This window comes from Leucoraja erinacea, chromosome 19, assembly GCF_028641065.1.
Source record: "Leucoraja erinacea ecotype New England chromosome 19, Leri_hhj_1, whole genome shotgun sequence".
Classification (NCBI taxonomy): Eukaryota; Metazoa; Chordata; class Chondrichthyes; order Rajiformes; family Rajidae; genus Leucoraja; species Leucoraja erinaceus.
This window is the reverse complement of record NC_073395.1, coordinates 3,052,455-3,073,697: the sequence shown is the minus strand read 5'-3', so window position 1 is coordinate 3,073,697 and position 21,243 is coordinate 3,052,455. Positions and strand designations below refer to the sequence as shown.

The 21,243-nt window shown below is 47.2% G+C and overlaps 1 protein-coding gene across 1 annotated transcript; it reads left to right on the top strand.

Moving 5' to 3' along the window:
- Nucleotides 1-494: 494 nt before the first annotated feature.
- rtcb (RNA 2',3'-cyclic phosphate and 5'-OH ligase) lies at nucleotides 495-18,727 on the top strand. Its single transcript, XM_055650060.1, has 12 exons — nucleotides 495-647; nucleotides 2,139-2,217; nucleotides 3,364-3,431; nucleotides 4,600-4,699; nucleotides 6,534-6,690; nucleotides 9,144-9,300; nucleotides 11,073-11,232; nucleotides 12,202-12,377; nucleotides 12,976-13,164; nucleotides 15,174-15,284; nucleotides 17,625-17,744; nucleotides 18,542-18,727. The coding sequence occupies exons 1-12, from the start codon at nucleotides 555-557 to the stop codon at nucleotides 18,647-18,649; spliced, it is 1,518 nt and encodes a 505-aa protein (XP_055506035.1). The 5' UTR covers nucleotides 495-554; the 3' UTR covers nucleotides 18,650-18,727.
- The last annotated feature ends 2,516 nt before the right edge of the window (nucleotides 18,728-21,243 follow it).

Sequence of the window (21,243 nt, the reverse complement as noted above, 5' to 3'; positions counted from 1 at the left end):
CAAGTTTATTTGTCACATACACATACGAGATGTGCAGTGAAATGAAAGTGGCAATGCTCGCGGAACAACAAAACAACCAAACAAATTATAAACACAATCATAACACACATATTATTTTACATAATAAATAATAGAAGGAAAAACGTTCTGTACAGTTAGTCCCTGGTGAGAAAGGCGTTTACAGTCCGAATTGCCTCTGGGAAGAAACTCCTTCTCAACCTCTCCGTTCTCACTGCGTGGCAACGGAGGCGTTTGCCTGACCGTAGCGGCTGGAACAGTCCCAGTCTGAACCTTCCCCAGACAAAACGCTGGAGAAACTCAGCGGGCGCAGCAGCATCTATGGAGCGAAGGAAATAGGCAACGTTTCGGGCCGAAACCCTTACGGGTTTCGGCCCGAAACGTTACCTATTTCCTTGTGTGTGTGCGTGTGTGCGTGTCTGCGTGTGTGGAGCAGCAGCAACGCGGCCGCGGGTCGACGCTTTGTGGGCGGCGCGGGGAGCCGTAGCGGTGCCGCGCGTGCGCAGTGGGCAGTAAGCTGGGCCGCCGCCGCCGTCATGAGCCGCAGCTACAACGACGAGCTCGCCTTCATCGACAAGATCGGCACCAACTGCTGGCGCATCAAGCATGGCTTCGTGCCCAACATGCAGGTCCGCCGCCCCTCACTCACTCACTCTCACTCTTTCCCCCCCCCTCACTCTCTCCCCCCCCCCCCACCACATCACTCCCATCCTAAAACAGGGCAAGAGATTTCCCCTCTCTCCCACACCCTAACACGAGGGCTGTGGCCTGTCCTTCTCCTCACTCTTGGACCTCAGTGAACCCCAACATCACAGCAGCTGCTCAACGCCACCCCCTTCCCCACGCTACCACCCCCCCATATACTTCCTCCCCCCCATATACTTCCTTCCCCCCCCATACTTCCTCCCCCCCCATATACTTCCTCCCCCCCCCCCCCCATATACTTCCTCCCCCCCATACTTCCTCCCCCCCCCCATACTTCCTCCTCCCCCCATACTTCCCCCCCCCCCCCCCCCCCCCATACTTCCTCCCCCCCGCCTCCCTCCCATATCTCCTCCTAACATAGAAACATAGAAATTAGGTGCAGGAGTAGGCCATTCGGCCCTTCGAGCCTGCACCGCCATTCAATATGATCATGGCTGATCATCCAACTCAGTATCCCGTACCTGCCTTCTCTCCATACCCCCTGATCCCCTTAGCCACAAGGGCCACATCTAACTCCCTCTTAAATATAGCCAATGAACTGGCCTCAACTACCCTCTGTGGCAGAGAGTTCCAGAGATTCACCACTCTGTGTGAAAAAAGTTCTTCTCATCTCGATTTTAAAGGATTTCCCCCTTATCCTTAAGCTGTGACCCCTTGTCCTGGACTTCCCCAACATCGGGAACAATCTTCCTGCATCTACCCTGTCCAACCCCTTAAGAATTTTGTAAGTTTCTACAGGAAGCAAAGAGTAGGAGTAAACGGGTCCTTTTCACAATGGCAGGCAGTGACTAGTGGGGTACCCCAAGGCTCAGTACTGGGACCCCAGCTATTTACAATATATATTAATGATCTGGATGAGGGAATTGAAGGCAATATCTCCAAGTTTGCGGATGACACTAAGCTGGGGGGCAGTGTTAGCTGTGAGGAGGATGCTAGGTGACTGCAAGGTGACTAATTTCTATGTTTCTATGTTTCTATGTTTCCAGATACACCACATCCACTGGTTCTCCCCTATCCACGCTACTAGTTACATCCTCGAAAATATCCTCCCCCCCCCCCCCCCCCCATCTCCTCCCTCCCCCCCCCCCCCATCTCCTGCCCCCCAACCACCATATCTCCTCCCCCGCCTCCCTCCCATATCTTCCACCCCCATCTCCCCCCCCCCCCCCCCGGCCAAACCAGGGCGTTAACTACACCTTGCTCTGACGCTCCTCTTTCCAAGGTAAAGTGGTCTCCCCCCCCCCCCCCCCCCCCCCTCAAAAAGCAGGCATGCCACATCCTCACGCGCTCCTCCCCAGGGTCTACCCCCCCCCCCCCCCCCTTCCTGGGCCACAGCACGGATTGTGGCAGAAACCGACTGGTGTTTGTACTGAACCGAATTTCTTAAACACTGACACGCTTTTGCTGTGTTGCAGGTGGAAGGGGTGTTTTATGTCAATGAGACCTTGAAAAATTTGATGTTTGATGAACTTCGAAACTCGTGCCGTGGGGGAGGTAAGAACAAGTTGCAAGAAGCTGATGATGTTGCGCTTGAGTAAAGGAGTGAGGCTGCAGCACACAAACAGTGCTAGCGTGTGGACACCATCAGACGTTGCACACCACGTTGGTGCTGATTTGGACACTGAAACACGTTGTGTATCTTATGAGCCACCTATCGACAAATATGACACTCGTAGAGTGATACATAGTGGAAACAGGCCCTTCGGCCCAACTTTCCCACACGTCCAACTTGCCAACAATGTCCCAGCTACACTAGTCCCACCTGCCTCTGTTTGGTCCATATCCCTCCAAACTTGTCCTATCCATGTACCTGTTTAACTGTTTCTTAAACGTTGGGATAGTCCCAGCCTCAACTAGCTCATCTGGCAGCTTGTTCCATACACCCACCACCCTTTGTGTGAAAAAATTACCCCTCAGATTCCTATTAAATCTTTTCCCCTTCATCTTGAACCTATCTACCTTTTTATTTATTGCTTATCTTTATTATTTTACCGTGGATGTTTCGTTAGCTTTAGAAATGTTTGAATGCTGCACTGACTGGCTGACATTTTAAATTTCGTTGTACATGGCCCATGTTACAATGACAATAAAGAAACTATTCTATTCTATCTCCTCTGATCCTCGATTCACCTACTCTGGGCAAGAGACTCTGGTCATCTTTGGTGTGATGTCTTTGGTGTGGCAGCATAGCCTTTACACATCCTCTTAACATCTGTGGAAAATACTGCTTGAGGATCAGTCCATCAAACTGCTGCAAGCACGTGGTCAACAGGACATCAATGATCCATGCCCAACATCCAGCGGCGACCAGAACAAGGTACGACTCTTTGGGCGACTACTCACGACCATACAGTCTTCACCCCTCGACATGTCGCCAGGGTGTCGCCTGTATGGTCGTGAGTCGTCTCCTCAGTCGCCCAAAGAGTAGTAGCGTCTTTCTGGTCGCTGCTGGATTTTCAACATATTAACGTTTAATAACTGGTCCTCGTCCTTTTACAATGGGACTAGTAAAATTCTGAGCTGCCAGGAGTTAGATGGTTTGCGTTGTTTTCATGTCCTGTTTTTGCTTCTGTTGGTACATTGGATTGCATCTTGCATCTGTAGGAAAGCTAACCAGCTTAATCTTCTGTCTTGTTCTAGGTGTGGGTGGCTTCCTGCCAGCTGTGAAGCAGATTGGCAACGTGGCAGCCTTACCGGGGATAGTCCATGTGAGTCGGTCAACACCTAACTACAATTTGCTGCGAAGAACAATGTTAGGGTGCGCGCGCAGTTGGTAGAACTGCTGCCTCGCAGCGACAGAGATCCTGACCTCTGGTGCTGCCTGTGTGGAGTTTGCACAGTCTTTTCGCTGACTAGAAATCCTTATGGCTCAGTAATTAGATCACAGGCTTGATGTCTACTGCATGCAACAAAGCTTTTCACTGTACCTTGGTAGACACGACAGCAGTAAACTATACTGAACGTTCTTCCTGTGACCACGTGGGGTTCCTCCGGGTGCTCCGGTTTGCTCCCACATCCCAAAGACGTGCGGGTTTGTAGGTTAATTGACCAATGTGTGTAGGGATGAGAAAATGGGATAATGTAGAACTGGTGAACGTTGGATCGATTGCTGGCATGGACTTGGTGGGTTGAAGGGCCTGTTTCCGTGCTGCATCTCTAAACTAAAACTCAACTTTAAAAAAAAAAATGCAGGATTATATACAAACTTGAAATCTCACCGTATTGGTCATAACACAAGACCAGTGTTGGATGCATGCTTCAAAATGATCAAATAAAAATCCCGGTCCTTTTCACAAAGGGTGGTGGGTGTATGGAACGAGCTGCCAGAGCAGGTAGTTGAGGCTGGGACTATCCCAACGTTTAAGAAACATTTAGACAGGTGTACGGACAGGTTGGGTTTAGCGGGATATGGACCAAAAGCAGGCAGGTGGGACTAGTTTAGATGGGGCATGTCGGTTGGCATGAGCAAGTTGAACCAAAGGACCTATTTCCACTCTGCATAACTCCATGACCCGAAGTGTCACCTATCCATGTTCTCGCAGTGGTAGAGTTGCAGCCTTACTGCGCTTGTAGCGCCGCAGACCCGGGTTCAATCCCGACTACGGGTGCTGTCTGTGCGGAGTTTGTACGTTCTCCCCGTGGCCTGCGTGGGTTTTCTCCGAGATCTCAGTTTTCCTCCCACGCTCCAAACATGTACAGGTTTGTAGGTTAATTGGCTTGTCATAAATGCAAATTGTCCCTAGTGTGTAGAGGATAGTGTTAATGTGCGGGGATTGCTATCGATGGGCTAGATGGGCCGAAGGGCCTGTTTCCAAGCTGTATCTCTAAACTAAACTACTGAAACAATTTTATTCAAACTTGATTTTCTTCCTAAAGAAATCCATTGGGCTTCCTGATGTCCATTCAGGCTATGGGTTTGCAATTGGGAACATGGCAGCGTTCGATATGGATGACCCACAGGCTGTCGTATCCCCAGGTAATAAAACTATCGTGACGTTTGTACATATAAGAGGCAACCTTATTGACACTGAATAGTGACAGGCCTGGGTTCAATGGATGTGGAGAATTGATACAAAATGGTGGAGAAACTCAGCGGGTGAGGCAGCATCTATGGAGCGAAGGAAATAGGCTTTGCCTATTTCCTTCGCTCCATAGATGCTGCCTCGCCCGCTGAGTTTCTCCACCATTTTGTGTGTACCTTCGATTTTACCAGCATCTGCAGTTCTTTCGTAAACATGGATGTGGAGAGGATGTTTCCACTAGTGGGAGAGTCTAGGACCAGTGGACACAGCCTCAGAATTAAAGGACGTACCTTTAGGAAGGAGGTGAGGAAAACATTTCTTTAGTCGGAGGGTGGTAAATCTGTGAAATTAATTGCCACAGAAGGCTGAGGAGGCCATGTCAATGAATATTTTTAAGGCAGAGATAGATAGAGTCTTGATTAGTGCGGGTGTCAGGGGTTACGGGAAGATGGCAGGAGAATGGGGTTAAGAGGGGAAAATAGATCAGCCATGATTGAAGGTGGAGTAGGCTTGATGGGCCGAATGGCCTTATGCTGCTCCTATCACTTATGCACATCGAGTGCGGTTAGCATTAGTTGTGAAGTGCTGAATCAGTTGAAGATCGGGAGCTTTTTTCTAATCCCTCTTCCCTGTGCCTCATCTGGATTTGCGCTCATTTTTCCCCCTTTCACCCCCTCTCTGTCCCGTTCCTTCCTCTAGCTTCACAACCTGCACCTCTGCTTTCCTTCTCTCACTTTGTGTCTTTTCGTCACTGGCGTTTGTCCAACCATCTACCTATCAAAGGCACCCCTCATCTATATCCATCTATCACTTGCCAGAGGAAAGAGTCTAAGCATTGTCTAAGTTTTTGTGCGATCAGTAGTTTGACAATAGACAATAGGTGCAGGAGTAGGCCGCATGGCCCTTCTAGCCAGCACTGCCATTCAATGTGATCATGGCTGATCAGGGCTCTCAAAAACTTTCCCTGTTGCCAGCCGGGCAACCATGACAGCTTTTTAGGTTGCCAAATGACAGTTTAGGTGGTCATTTAAGACGGTTTGCATAACGCGTGCGATAATGTGCTCGGACGAAGTGCGTAGATACCAGTCGTAATTATGCTCAATGAAGCATTCACGTATTATGTTCAAGAAGAAACTTCAGATGCTGGAAAATCGAAGGTAGACAAAAGTGCTGGAGAAACTCAGCGGGTGATGCAGCATCTATGGAACGAAGGAAATAGGCAATGATTCAGGCCGAAATCCATCAGTCTGAAGAAGGGTTTTGGCCCGAAACGTTGCCTATTTCCTTCGCTCCATAGATGCTGCTGCACCCGCTGAGTTTCTCGACATTCACATATTATTTCTGAATCAAATAACTCACAAACTAAACATATTCACCAATCAAGACATGTTGGGGTAGTCCAGAACCAGGAGCTACAGTTTAGGAATAAGTGGGAGAAGCCCCTTTAGAGAGTGGTGAGTCTGTGGAATTCTCTGCCTTGTCCGAGGGCGGTGGAGGCGGTTCTCTGCAGGGGTTGCTTTCAAGAGAGAGCTAGATAGGGCTCTTAAAGATAGCGGAGTCAGGGGATATGGGAGAGGGCAGGAGAAGGCAGGAACGGGGTACTGATTGGGGATGATCAGCCATGATCACATTGAATGGCGGTGCTGGCTCGAAGGGCCGAATGGCCTACTCCTACACCTATTGTCTATTGAATATGGATTTCCATTTTTGCTGCCTGTATTTCATGTGGTCGGGGAGGGAATGCAAAGGGGAGTTGGTTTCTCAGGACGTGTACTTTGCCTTTTGCAGGTGGCGTGGGTTTTGACATCAACTGCGGCGTGCGGTTGCTGCGTACCAACCTCGATGAGGGCGACGTGCAGCCGGTCAAGGAGCAGCTGGCGCAGGCCATGTTTGACCACATTCCCGTCGGAGTTGGATCCAAAGGGGTCATCCCAATGGGAGCCAAGTAAGGACAATCTGCAGGGAAGGAGACCAGGGTTGTGTACGAATGAGGAGCATGCGAGAGTGGTTGGATTTGATTGCATGGTTGGCATGCAAGGTGTCTCTCTGCTCTCTCTCTCTCTCTCTCTTTATGCTTGTGAAAGGCAGCAGTGGCATTCAACTCGTTAGGTTGGTGTGCTGAGATTGAGTAGGACTTTGCGCAGGGTGAGAGGTGCATAACATAATCATTACTTGAATTGTACCCAGTGCTGCTCATATAGAGGAGTTCAGCTTAGTTTAGAGGTACAGTGTGGAAACAAGCCCACAGTTGCTGAAAAAATTACCAAGTGGGACAGGCCCTTAAACACTATGCTACACACCAGGGACAATTTACAATTTTATTTTCTACTGAAGCCAATTAACCTACAAATCCGTACGTCTTCGGAGTGTGAGAGGAAACCGAAGATCTCAGAGAAAACACACGGGGAGAACGTACAAACTCCGTACAGACATCACCCGTAGTCGAGATCGAACCTGGGTCTCTGGCGCAGTGGGGCAGCAGCTCTACCGCTGCACCAAGAATGAGGAACAAGAGAATGATGGGATTTGATTGTTTGGCACATACAGGTCTCTGTGAAACGCTTGCTCTATGCTTGTGATGGGCTATAACAGCCTGTCCATCATTCAACTCCCCACACACGGCCACAGCTCGGCAAAATCCTGTCTTCGCTTGGAGTTTGACAATCTTTATTCAGTTTAGTTTCAAGGGAGACGTACAGGGAAGGCCCACAGTCTCTTGCCCAGAATGGGGGAATTAAGAACCAGAGGACGTAGGTTTAAGGTGAGGAGGGGAGGGGGTGAAGATTTAAAAGAACCTGAGGGGCTAACTGTTTCATACGAAGGGTGGTGGGTGTCTGGAACGAGGCAGGGACTATCGCAACGTTCAAGAAACATTTAGACAGGCACATGGAATGGACAGGTTTAGAGGGATATGGGCCAAACGCAGGCAGGTGGAACTAGTGTAGATGGGACATGTAGGTTGATGTGGGCAAGTTGGACCGAATGGCCTGTTTCCACTCTCGATTACTATAATCGTAATCACGATGGCACAGCGGTAGAGTTGCTGCCTCACAGCAGTAGAATGCAGCGCCGGAGACCCGGGTTCGATCCCGACTACGGGCGCTGTCCGTACGGAGTTTGTACATTCTCCCCGTGACCTGCGTGGGTTTTCTCCAAGATCTTCGGTTTCTTCCGAAATTCCAAAGACGTACAGGTTTAGATTAATTGATTAATTGGCTTGATAAGTGTAAAAATTGCCCAGTATAAAATTGTCGGACTTCCAGTATTGTCCCTGGTAGACTCTTAGGAAGGTACAAGTATGGAAAACAGGCCCTTTGTCTCACAGGGTCCACACCAACTTTATAAAAGCTGAGTATAATATTTTAAAGCATTTATTTTCGATTTCCAGTGTGCGCGCCAATTTCTGATGCTTGCTCATCCTTCACCTTCTAATGGCTATTGTTTTCTGAAGAATATGCCAGCCACTATTTTGTGTAATAGATTAGATGGGTTTGCTTATTCTTTGAATATTACCGCTAGCAAAGGGCAGCGTTGAATTAACTGTCACTGTACGTCATGTTGCCACTTGCGGGCGGAGCACCAAGGCAAATTCCTTGTATGTGAATGCTTGGCCAATAAATGTATTCATTCAAAACAAAACCTTTTGTAATACTCATGCCATTCCTTGATTATATTCCTTGACGTATACCACCCCCCCCCCCTTCCACCTACATTCCTTCCACTGGATTCACTATTCGCACCTCTTCTATCCTTATGTTCATAAATTCTAGGAGCACAATTAGGCCCTTCGACCCATCAAGTCCATTCCGCCATTCAATCATAGTTGATCTATCTTTCCCTCTCAACCCCATTCTCCTGCCTTCTCCCCGTAACCCTTGACACACGAACTAATCAAGAATCTGTCTGTCAACCAGTCTGAAGAAGGGTTTCGGCCTGAAACGTTGCCTATTTCCTTCGCTCCATAGATGCTGCTGCACCCGCTGAGTTTCTCCAGCAATTTTGTGTACCTAAGAATCTGTCAATGTCTGCCTTAAATGACTCTGCCTCCACAGCCGTCTGTGGCAATGTATTCACCACCCTCTGGCTGAAGAAATCTCTCCTCGGCACATCTCACAGTTTTTTTTTTTCTCTTCAGCTCTGACCTTTGTCCAACCATGTGCCACTCATGCCCCTCTCCTCCCCGCACCCGTATCCATTCGGCAGGCCTTATGCCGCCCCCATTTGTCTTCCAGCTTTCTCTCCCCCGACTGTAATCACTCTGAAGAAGGGCCTGGAGCCCACCTATCCCTGCTCTCTAGTGATGCTGGTTGGCCCGCCCGCTGAATGACACCAGCATCTTGTGTTTTTTTTTTTGCTTGCCTGTGTACTGCCATGTTCACTCTTGACGTTTCCTTGCAGGGACCTGGAGGAGGCTTTGGAGATGGGAGTGGACTGGTCCCTGCGGGAAGGCTACGCCTGGGCCGAGGATAAGGAGCACTGTGAAGAGTACGGGCGGATGCTGCAGGCGGATCCGTCCAAAGTCTCCGCCAAAGCCAAAAAGCGAGGATTGCCTCAGGTGGTCATCTAGTCTCCATTTCCCTTTCTCCTATCCCTACTATAGAGCCGTCTCTGTTCACTGTTTAAGAAAGAACTGCAGATACCGGTGAAATCGAAGGGAGACGCGAAATGCTGGAGAAACTCAGCGGGTGAGGCAGCATCTGTGGCGAGATCGAATTGGCGATTCCTTCCCTCCACAGATGCTGCCTCACCCGCTGAGTTTCTCCAGCATTTTGCGTCTACCTGTCTCTGTTCACTGCTGCATTCCCCTCGTGCTTTCTCACAGAGAGTTGCGAGTCTGTGGAATTCTCTGCCTCAGAGGGCGGTGGAGGCCGGTTCTCTGGATGCTTTCAAGAGAGAGCTAGATAGGGCTCTTAAAGGTAGTGGAGTCAGAGGATATGGGGAGAAGGCAGGAACGGGGTACTGATTGGGGATAATCAGCCATGATCACATTGAATGGCGGTGCTGGCTCGAAGGGCCGAATGGCCTCCTCCTGCGCCTATTGTCTATTTTCTATTGGTTTAACCCACTATATGGACATTGCCAGGCACACCCTTGCTACACGTGTAGGAACGAACAGCAGGTGCTGGTTTAAATCGAAGATAGACGCTAAATGCCGGAGTATCTCAGTGGGACAGGCAGCATCCCAGGAGAGATGGAATGGGTGATGTTTCGGATCGAGACCCTTCCTCACACCTTGCATTGAATACATTTTTTAAAGCTCTTGTCATCAATTCTATTGTTGCTATCTCTTATGAGAATGATCCAAAATATGTCTTGTGCTTTTTAAGTTTTCTGCATTGTAAAACAGAAAGCATGCAAGGTGAAAGAGCAGCCGTGATCTTTGCTCTGTTGTGGGAGCAGGACAGAGACTGAAATGGGCTCTTCAGCCCATCATGTCCATGCTAGCCCCCATCCATCCATCTGTACCGAATTTAAATTCTCACAGTCAATAGGCAATAGGTGCAGGATTAGGCCCTTTGGCCCTTCATAGAAACATAGAAACATAGAAATTAGGTGCAGGAGTAGGCCATTCGGCCCTTCGAGCCTGCACCGCCATTCAATATGATCATGGCTGATCATCCAACTCAGTATCCCGTACCTGCCTTCTCTCCATACCCCCTGATCCCCTTAGCCACAAGGGCCACATCTAACTCCCTCTTAAATATAGCCAATGAACTGGCCTCAACTACCCTCTGTGGCAGAGAGTTCCAGAGATCCACCACACTCTCTTCGAGCCAGCACCGCCATTCACTGTGATCATGGCTGATCGTCCCCAAACACTACCCCGTTCCTGCCTTCTCCCCATATCCCCTGACTCCGCTATCTTTAAGTTATCTTAAAATTCAGCCGCGACCAGAAAGACGCTACGACTCTTTGTGTGACTGAGAGACTACTCACGACCATACAGGCGACATGTCACGGGATGAAGCCTGCATGGTCGTGAGCAGCCCGCCAAGGAGTCGTACCTTGTTCTAGTCACCGCTGGATTCTCAGCGACCTGTGACGGGTGCCGGCAGTCGCCGAGAAAGTTGCATAAGTGGGACAGGCCCTTTATTGTGTTGGATTCTCAGCTAGCTTTACAACTCTGTCTTGCCAAGTATCCGGCTTCAGTGAAGTACTTAGTCTGAAGAAGGGTTTCGGCCCGAAACGTTGCCTATTTCCTTCGCTCCATAGATGCTGCTGCACCCGCTGAGTTTCTCCAGCTTTTTTGTGTAACCTTCAGTGAAGTACTGTTTGAATGAGATGCCTGGCGGCTGGTGTGGTGACCATTTCCCCTTCCCTGTGCAGCTGGGGACGTTGGGGGCTGGCAACCACTACGCTGAGATCCAAGTGGTGGATGAGATCTACAATGACTACGCGGCCCGCAAGATGGGCATCGACCACAAGGGCCAGGTCTGTGTCATGATTCACAGCGGCAGCAGAGGCTTCGGGCACCAGGTCGCCACAGGTAAAGCGCGTACACTTCCACGGGTCTACGTACGATGACATGCATCTCCTGCGTCCTCTCACCACATCTCACTCTGCTCTTTATAGATAAGGACATAGAAACATAGAAAATAGGTGCAGGAGTAGGCCATTCGGCTCTTCGAGCCTGCACTGCCATTCAATATGATCATGGCTGATCATCCAACTCAGTATCCTGTACCTGCCTTCTCTCCATACCCCCTGATCCCTTTAGCCACAAGGGCCATCTAACTCTAACTCCCTCTACTTCACTCGCCCCCCTGCAGGAACTATACAACAGGAGGTGCAACTCCAGAGCAAATAAAATCATGGGAGACCCCTTCCACCCCTGCAACGGACTGTTCCAGCTGCTACGGTCAGGCAAACGCCTCCGTTGCCATGCGGTGAGAACGGAGAGGTTGAGAAGGAGTTTCTTCCCAGAGGCAATTCGGACTTTAAACGCCTATCTCACCAGGGACTAACTCTACTGAACGTTTTTCCTTCCATTATTTATTATGTAAAAGAATATGTGTGTTATGATTGTGTTTATAATTTGTTTGGTTGTTTTGTTGTTTGTCTTTTGCACAAAAGTCCGCGAGCATTGCCACTTTCATTTCACTGCACATCTCGTATGTGTATGTGACAAATAAACTTGACTTGACTTGACTTAATATAGCCAATGGCTTCAACTACTTTCTGTGGCAGAGAATTCCACACTCGCCACTCTCTGTGTGGGGGAAAAAAATAATTCTCATCTCGGTCCTAAAAGATTTCCGCCTTATCCTCAAACTGTGACCCCTTGTTCTGGACTTCCCCAACATTGGGAACAATCTTCTTGCATCTAGCCTGTCCAACCCCTTAAGAATTGTGTAAGTTTCTATAAGATTCTCCCCCCTCGATCTTCTACATTCCAGCGAGTACAAGCCGAGTCTATCCAGTCTTTCTTCACTGTTGGTATTGGCTTGTTTTGCAGACGCGCTGGTGGCCATGGAGAAGGCGATGAAGAGAGACAACATCATCGTCAATGACCGGCAGCTGGCCTGCGCCAGGATCAACTCTCAGGAAGGCCAGGACTACCTGAAAGGCATGGCGGCAGCTGGGAACTACGCCTGGGTCAACCGCTCCTCCATGACCTTCCTCACACGCCAGGTGAGTGTGCGTGCGTGCCCTTCCATGTGGATTGCAACCTACACGTGGTCCGCCCTGTATCGACTAATGCAATCAACTTGATGTGCGCAAACAAGATCAAATAGAACACAAAAAAACTGGAGAAACTCAGCGGGTGCAGCAGCATCTATGGAGCGAAGGAAATAGGCAACGTTTCGGGCCGAAACCCGGAAGGGTTTCGGCCCGAAACGTTGCCTATTTCCATCAGGGTTTCGGCCCGAAACGTTGCCTATTTCCATCAGGGTTTCGGCCCGAAACGTTGCCTATTTCCATCAGGGTTTCAGCCCGAAACGTCGCCTATTTCCTTCGCTCCATAGACACTGCTGCACCCGCTGTGAGTTTCTCCAGCATTTTTGTCTACCTAGTGTTCGAGTCAAGTTGACTTTAGATTGACAGAACTCAGTTTAACAGTTTAGTGATGCGTTATTTCCACATGTACCTAGACACAGTGACAGCAGAATCCCCCGTCTTGCTGTTTTTCCCCCTCCCGTGTTTCCCAACTTGCTCTTTCCCAGCCTCGAGCTCTGTTTTCCCCGCTGGGTTTTCATTCCCTTTGTTCCCCGTTACTCTTCTGTTGCAGGCGTTTGCCAAAGTGTTCAACACTGCACCGGACGACCTGGACATGCACGTGATCTACGACGTGTCTCACAACATAGCCAAGGTGGAGGAGCACGTGGTGGATGGGAAGCAGAAGACCTTGTTGATCCACAGGAAGGGATCTACACGAGCCTTTCCCCCTCATCACCCTCTCATCCCCGTCGATTATCAGGTACCACAACGGCCGCGAGTGAGCTCGCTCTGACGAAGGGTCTCGACCCAAAACGTCACCCATTCCTTGTCTCCAGAGATGCTGCCTGTCCCGCTGAGTTACTCCAGCATTTTGTGTCTTACTTCGGATTAAACCAGCGTCTGCAGTTCCTCCCTGCATACTTTGTAGTTATGTGGAAAGGAGAAACCTTACAAGATGCCCAAAGCAACACGAGGAACTGCAGATGCTGGAATCTTAAACAAAACACAAAGTGCTGGAGGAACTCGGCGTGTCAGGCAGCATCTGTGGAGGTTACACAAAAAAGCTGGAGAAACTCAGCGGGTGCAGCAGCATCTATGGAGTGAAGGAAATAGGCAACGTTTCGGGCCGAAACCCTTCTTCAGACTGATCGGGGGGGGGGGTGGGTGGGGACAAGAAAGGGAAAAGGAGGAGTAGCCAGAAGGCTGGAGGGTGGGAGGAGACAGCAGGGGGGCTGAGGAAGGGGAGGAGACAGCAAGGACTAACAAAATTGGGAGAATTCGATGTTCATGCCCCCGGGGTGCAGACTCCCCAAACGGAATATGAGGTGCTGTTCCTCCAATTTCCGGTGCTGCTCGCTGTGGCCATGGAGGAGACCCAGGACAGAGAGGTCGGAGGCGGAGGCGGAGTGGGAGGGGGAGTTGAAGTGCTCAGCCACCGGGAGGTCAGCTTGGTTATTGCGGACCGAGCGGAGGTGTTCTGTGGAGGAATGGACAGGTGACGTTTCAGGTTGGGACCCTTCTTCAGACTGATTGGAGTGTGTGGGAGAAGGCTGGAAAGGAGAGGTGGGGGGTGGGACAAAGCCTGGCAAGTGTGATACACATACTTGATTACATGGACTTCCTCTCGGCGAGTATTCACGTGGATGTGCAGGGAATAGAGGGTTGTGGATCACAGAGGAGAGGAGTTTAACTTGGCATCGTGTTCAAAACGGACATTGTGGGCTGAAGGGCCTGTTCCTATGCTGTGGGTAACTGCCGTGGGGGGGGGAATACTGTAACTTTGTCAACGCCCTTTATGTAGTGCCTCTTAGCATACCGTGGGCACGCAAAACAGTGTCTCACTGGGACTTATCACCTGTGACCATACAGTATCCATTCATTCGCTTGGTCTTTCTTTCATTCCTTCTTTCCTCTCCCCCTCTCCCCCCTCTCCCGCTCCTCTCCTTCTTGGTGTGGGGCCTCGCATTGACCATTACCTTCTAAGAGGTAGGCCAAATCAGTGGAGTGAAGCCCAGTGGCAGGTGAATCACCACAGTCCACATGGTATCAGGACCCCTTTCTTTCATTCATTCATTCATTCATTCATCCATTCATTCATTCATGCATTCAATCATGCATTCAATCATTCATTCATTCATACTTTCATTCATTCAGGACAAGGGGTCACAGCTTAAGGATAAGGGGGAAATCCTTTAAAACCGAGATGAGAAGAACTTTTTTCACACAGAGAGTGGTGAATCTCTGGAACTCCCTGCCACAAAGGGTAGTTGAGGCCACAGTTCATTGGCTATATTTAAGAGGGAGTTAGATGTGGCCCTTGTGGCTAAGGGGATCAGGGGGTATGGAGAGAAGGCAGGTACGGGATACTGAGTTGGATGATCAGCCATGATCATATTGAATGGCGATGCAGGCTCGAAGGGCTGAATGGCCTACTCCTGCACCTAATTTCTATGTTTCTATGTTTCAAGATAGATACAAGATACAATTTATTTGTCATTCATCCATTCATTCATTCATGCATTCATACATTCTTCATTCATTCAATCATTCTTTCATTCAATCATTCTTTCATTCAATCATTCATTCATTCATGCTTTCAATCAATCATTCATTCATTCAATAATTCATTCATTCATTCATTCATACATCCAATCATTCATTCATCATGCATTCATTCATTCATCCATCCTATGTTTTAAGCCAGTGAATGACGTCTTTGCCCAGACTGCCGGCAGGATTAATGTATTTGTTTTCTGCCCCCCCTTTAAGTTAACTGGACAACCCGTCTTGATTGGTGGGACAATGGGTACGTGTAGCTATGTCCTCACGGGCACGGAACAAGGAATGACCGAGACGTTCGGGACCACCTGCCACGGAGCGGTGAGGAATGACAAATAACTAATAGTTTAAGAAGGAACTGCAGATGCTGGAAAAATCGAAGGTAGACAAAAATGCTGGAGAAACTCAGCGGGTGAGGCCCTTGTGGCTAAGGGGATCAGAGGGTATGAAGAGAAGGCAGGTACGGGATACTGAGTTAGATGATCAGCCATGATCATATTGAATGGCGGTGCAGGCTCGAAGGGCCGAATGGCCTACTCCTGCACCTAATTTCTATGTTTCTATGTGAGGCAGCATCTATGGAGCGAAGGAATAGGCGACGTTTCGGGCCGAAACCCGGAAGGGTTTCGGCCCGAAACGTCGCCTATTTCCTTCGCTCCATAGATGCTGCCTCATCCGCTGAGTTTCTCCAGCATTTTTGTCTACCTAAGAATAACATGGTGTGGATTTTAAACTGATCATCACCATCTTGTCTCAGCTCATGTTATCAACAACTGTGGACATCTTTAAACGTAATATTTTCCTAAGCATAGTGCGTTGCCGATATTATTCTTTATGTTCAATTAATCGGCCTCTTTGAAATTTTTGTACAATTACATTGAATCAGAGATTACTTCCCATTTGAACTTTTTAAAGAATTGGAAAAAATCTGATGCACACCATAAATCAGTGACAGCACCTGCCTCATTGTTAAATTATTTAAAATTATATTTAATAGCTGCTTAAAAAATATATCCCCGTTACATGGAGGTGGTTTACAATAAAACGTCCCTATTGTAACTCTCCTCTACAGATACAGGATCAAGGGGATAACGTTATACTGCATAGTTATCTCTTCATGTGTCAGGAAATGTGTGTTTTAAAAAAAAATCTGTAATCTGGAACACCTTGCCGCTGCAGATCAGACAGGCCCCTTCACTGTCCATCTTTAAATCCTCCCTAAAAACTCACTTTTAGACACTGGCTGAGACATTGTTCCTGCTTTAGTGCTTTTAATGTCTTTTAATTTTTTACTGTTTTTATAGTCCTGTCGTCTTAATGGTTTTAGTAGTTTGTAATAACTTTTGTTGTCTAAAAGCGCTTTATAAATAAAGTTGTTATTATTATTATTATTATTACTAATCACCTTTTTTTATTTTGCACAGATCCCTGAGAGCTCATTGTTAAATTTATGGGTAGTGATTAGTGAATTCTGTAAGGGTGAATTTCTGTTATATTATATCAAGGTCGGGGGGGGTGGGTGGGTGGGTTCAACTGTGAACCCGCCATTAGTTGCTTAAGGGATTTGGACAGTCTTCATGCAGGAAAAATGTCCCCTGTGTTGGTGGAGTCCAGAACCAGGGGTCAAAGGCCTTTTATTGTCTCGTGTACCGATTAAGGTAGAGTGATATGCAAGTTATCATGCAGCCATACGGGGGGAAAAAAGCCAAAAGACACACAACTACATAAAAGTGAACTTAAACATCCACCACAGCAGATTCCCTACATTCCCCACTGTGACGGAAGGCAAAAAAAGTCCAAACTTCTTCCTCTTTTATTCTGCCACGGTCTGGGCAGTCTAACCATCCATCGTGGCGGTGGAAGCTCCTGCTGTTTAGAGCTCCCGAAGTTGGTCACTAACCAAAGAGACCGCGGGCTCCACGGTGTTAAAGTCCGCAGGCTCCCACAGTTGGAGCTCGGAGGTCGATCCCTGGCTAAGGGATCGCGGACGATGCGATAAGTCCGCAGGCACATGCAGTGGAGCTCTTAAAGGTCGGTCTCCAGCAAAGGCCGCCAACTCCTCGATGTTAGGCCGCAGTGCAGACGGACATACGATACGGGGAAAAAAATAGCATCTCTGTCGAGATTTAAAAAAATACATTTAAAAAAAAGTTTCCCCCACATAAAACAAGCTGAACACTAAAAACATACATTTAACACATGCTATAAAACACAAAGAAGGAAAGGACAGACAGACTGTTGGTGAGGCAGCCACTGCTGACCCCACCCAGTGGTCACAGTGTAAGAATAAGGGGTCGGCCATTTAGGACTGAGATGAGGGCAAACTTTTTCACCCAGAGAGTTGTGAATCTGTGGAGATCTCTGCCACAGAAGGCAGTGGAGGCCAATTCTCTGGATGTTTTCAAGAGAGAGTTAGTTAGATATCCTTTTGGGGCTAAAGGAATCTAGGGATATGGGGGGAAAAGCAGGAACGGGGTACTGATTCTGGATGATCAGCCATGCTCCTATTGAATGGCGGTGCTGGTTTGAAGGGCTGAATGGCCTCCTCCTGCACCTATTGTCTGTGTTTCTATGTATTAGTGCGATGGTGTTGTAAACATTCCTTCACGTAGCTCTGTGGACAGAAGCAGCTGAAGATTAATGTTCAAATGTCCTCCCCAGGGCCGGGCCTTGTCTCGTGCAAAGTCCCGACGTAACCTCGACTTCCAGGACGTGCTGGACAAGCTTGCAGACAAGGGGATAGCAATTCGCGTGGCTTCACCTAAACTAGTCATGGAAGAAGTAAGTGCTGCTAGTTATTCTGGTCCTGGGTTGCAATTTCTGCTGCAGTTGATTCAATGGTGTGGAGCGACTTGTTTTCCTGTGAATCTTACACAACTTGTGTAGAATGTTCGGCCCCTCAGGGACACATTCATCAGTCATTGCACAACTTGGGGGGGAAATTGAATGTCCATTGCATCATTAAAGTCATTGAGGCCAAATTTCTGAAATGGAACTCAACTTAGATTTAACACCCCTAACAATTCCCCTAAAAAATGTATATTTTCAGACTGAAGTGTCCTAACCAGAAACGTCACCTATCCATGTTCTCCACAGATGCTGCCTGACCCGCTGAGTTACTCCAGCACTCTGTGAAACGTCACCTATCCATGTTCTCCACAGATGCTGCCTGACCCACTGAGTTATGGTGCAGCAGCATCTATGGAGCAAAGGAAATAGGCAACGTTTCGGGCCGAACCTTCTGGAAATAGGCAACGTTTCGGGCCGAAACCCGGAAGGGTTTCGGCCCGAAACATTGCCTATTTCCTTAGCCCCATAGATGCTGCTGCACCCGCTGAGTTACTCCAGCACTCTGTGAAACGTCACCTATCCATGTTCTCCACAGATGCTGCCTGACCCGCTGAGTTACTCCAGCAGTCTTTATTCTGCAGATGTGCTATTGTGTCTCAAATGACTTTGAATGATGCCAGGTTATACAAGTTGTTGCAGCACAAACCCCTAAACAAGCGAGATTATAAGATAGACGCTGAGTGAAAAGTTTGCCTTTCAACTATTAAAGATTATATTTTCTCTCCTAGGCTCCTGAATCCTACAAGAACGTAACTGACGTTGTGAACACTTGTCACGAAGCAGGAATTAGCAAAAAAGCTATTAAACTGCGACCAATTGCAGTTATAAAAGGCTGATGGAAGCACCTTGATAATTTAAATTTAAAATTCCTTTAAATTATGAGCTGACTACCATAATAAAATTCATGTACCCTTTTTGTGGAAAATATTGTTTATTTTTCTCGCCGACTCTGCTATAGAAGCACTTTGTTTCATTTCAGGAACTCAAATTCAACCAAATTAATTTTAATTCCAACAAACTGTCTCATTACATTTTTCATGCCGTGCAGCAAGCTCTGCAGAATATTTAGCACTTTTATTTAGAGAAAACGTGCCTTTAAAAAAAAACTCGTAAGGGAATGGATTGAAGTACCCTGTACAATAAATCAGTGTCAACGCTTGTATTTGTTGTTTTATAAAAGTTATCTCAAGGGGCAGAGCACTTGATTTAAGAAATTCAGCAAATAGTTGTTTATGGAGTATATTTGACTTATTTTGGGTGGCAGTGGATATGCTTGAATGGGCCCAAATATAGAGAAATGAGGGAGACACTTTAAAATAAACCCACTCTAGAGCTTAAATGGCTTTTAATGTGTGGTTCTGGGAGTTTTGTAGGTGTGTATAACGCTGATCATATCAATGGATATTATTAAGCCAGAGATAGAGATTCTTGATTAGTCAGGGGTTATGGGGAGAAGGCAGGAGAATGGGGTTAGGAGAGAGAGATAGATCAGCCATGATTGAATGGTGGAGTTGACTTGATGATGCAAATGGCCTCATTCTACTCCTATCATGTGACCGTCAGCTGTTGGGCCTCTTCAAGTAGCAAACTGCATTATAACCGCTGATGTTGAATCTCCTGCAGCTAGCGTAGAGGGGACAAATTCTCAGAAATTCCTCTGGTGCCCAAAGACTAGAAACAAGCTCCGAGAGATGCAAGTAATATCAGCATCTACCCATCAACAATTATTACTGCAGGCTGTTAGAACCCTGTAATGTACAAGGAGTTGGAAGCTAAATTAGTGATTAGAATAGTTAGCAATTGTAGGCACCACCACCAAAAAAAGATATAATCGCCTTGGAGGACAATGGAGTTATGGAGTGTGGAAGGATATATAAGATGCGGGAGGGAAAGGTAGTGGATTTCACTACAAGTGCTTTAGTCGTACAGAACCTTTAGTATGCTAGATTGAATCAGTCAATAGGGCATGGGTTTAAATTGAGAATACTGTTTCTCAATAATCTAAATGTATTTCCTGGGGTTTTAACCACCCCATGATTTTGAATAATAGATAATTGATACTGTAAATAAAACAATATTTGCAGTGTAGGTGGAATCCACAATGAGATCAATACAAAGAACAGTCAAGGTATTTTTCTAACCGCATTGGAAAGTTCACAAGTGCAGGGGGGAAATGAGATTTAAGGCTTTAAGGACAGTAATTATATGCTCAGCTTGGGTTGATGAGCCCGGATCGGATTCCACCCACTTCATATTAAAAGTAAAGACCTAATTTTGGTTTGATCAGGGCAGATTGACATACTACCAATAGACAAGGGATGGTTCATTGTTTATAATTTGAGGGGTGCTAAGGACAGGTAGAAATTGTGTTTAGAGATCTAATTCCTCTTGTGGGAGAAAACGGCTTCAACTCTGATGATTAAAAGCTGTCAGCCAATGCAGAAATATGTTAGGGATGTATTAAAGCCAGTGAGAATTGTGGTGACATTTAAAAAATGGAAAGTGATGGTTTGCACCTCATGTGATTGCTGGGTTAGAGGAATACTCTACTGCTCAATAATTCAAGACATTTGTATTTTGTTAACAAGTCCAATTAAGCAAGCAATCATTCCACTACGATAGATTTAAATTTCTTTCTTTGTTCACGGTATCTTTGAAGGGTCTCGACCCGAAACGTCACCTATTCCTTCGCTCCACAGATGCTGGCTGCCTCACGCGCTGAGTTTCTCCAGCATTTTTGTCCATGGTCACTTCTGATGCACGTCAAGTATAATTCTGTAGCTACAAAATGCTGGAGTAATTCAGCGGGACAGGCAGCATCGTTGTAGAGAAGGAATGGGTGACGTTTCGGGTAGAGCCCCTTCTTCAGAAGTCTCGGCCTGAAACATCACCCATTCCCTTCTACCTAGAGATGCTGCCTGTCCCGCTGAATTACTCCAGCATTTTGTGTCTATCTTTGGTTTAAACCAGCATCTGCAGCTACTTAGTTCAAGCACAATTCTGTCGCTTTTACCAGTTGCAGAGAAAATGTATGAAGTGATCACAAGCAGTAAGGTATCTGGCTCTGGGACCAACAATGCAAGCTCTAATACCAACATAGAGGCATGTTCATGCACCTGAAACAAGTGTGATTTTAGTTATGATTATTTAATTGCTGTCTATCTTCAATGTAAAATATGACAATAAATTTCTAGGGAAGAAAATGCTAGCAATGCGTCCAAAATAATATTATTCCCAAGAAGAATTGATTGAAGAGTATTCAAACTATTTCAAAGATTGATGTAACCTGTGCTTTGAAAAAATAACACATTGGTTAAATTAGCTTGTTGCTCTTTATAAAAAAAAAGTTATTTGTTTATGAGAATTTGAATTAATGCTGAGTTTTTCCTTCTGTGGTCAGCAAACAAGAACGTTACTCTCGACTGGAAGG

Bases quoted from the DNA above. Each gene is read 5' to 3' on its own strand.
- rtcb (XM_055650060.1), top strand. From the start codon at position 555: ATGAGCCGCAGCTACAACGACGAGCTCGCCTTCATCGACAAGATCGGC. The intron at 648-2,138 runs GTCCGCCGCCCC...GCTGTGTTGCAG, and splicing joins GCTTCGTGCCCAACATGCAG to GTGGAAGGGGTGTTTTATGT. The intron at 13,165-15,173 runs GTACCACAACGG...CCCCCCTTTAAG, and splicing joins TCATCCCCGTCGATTATCAG to TTAACTGGACAACCCGTCTT.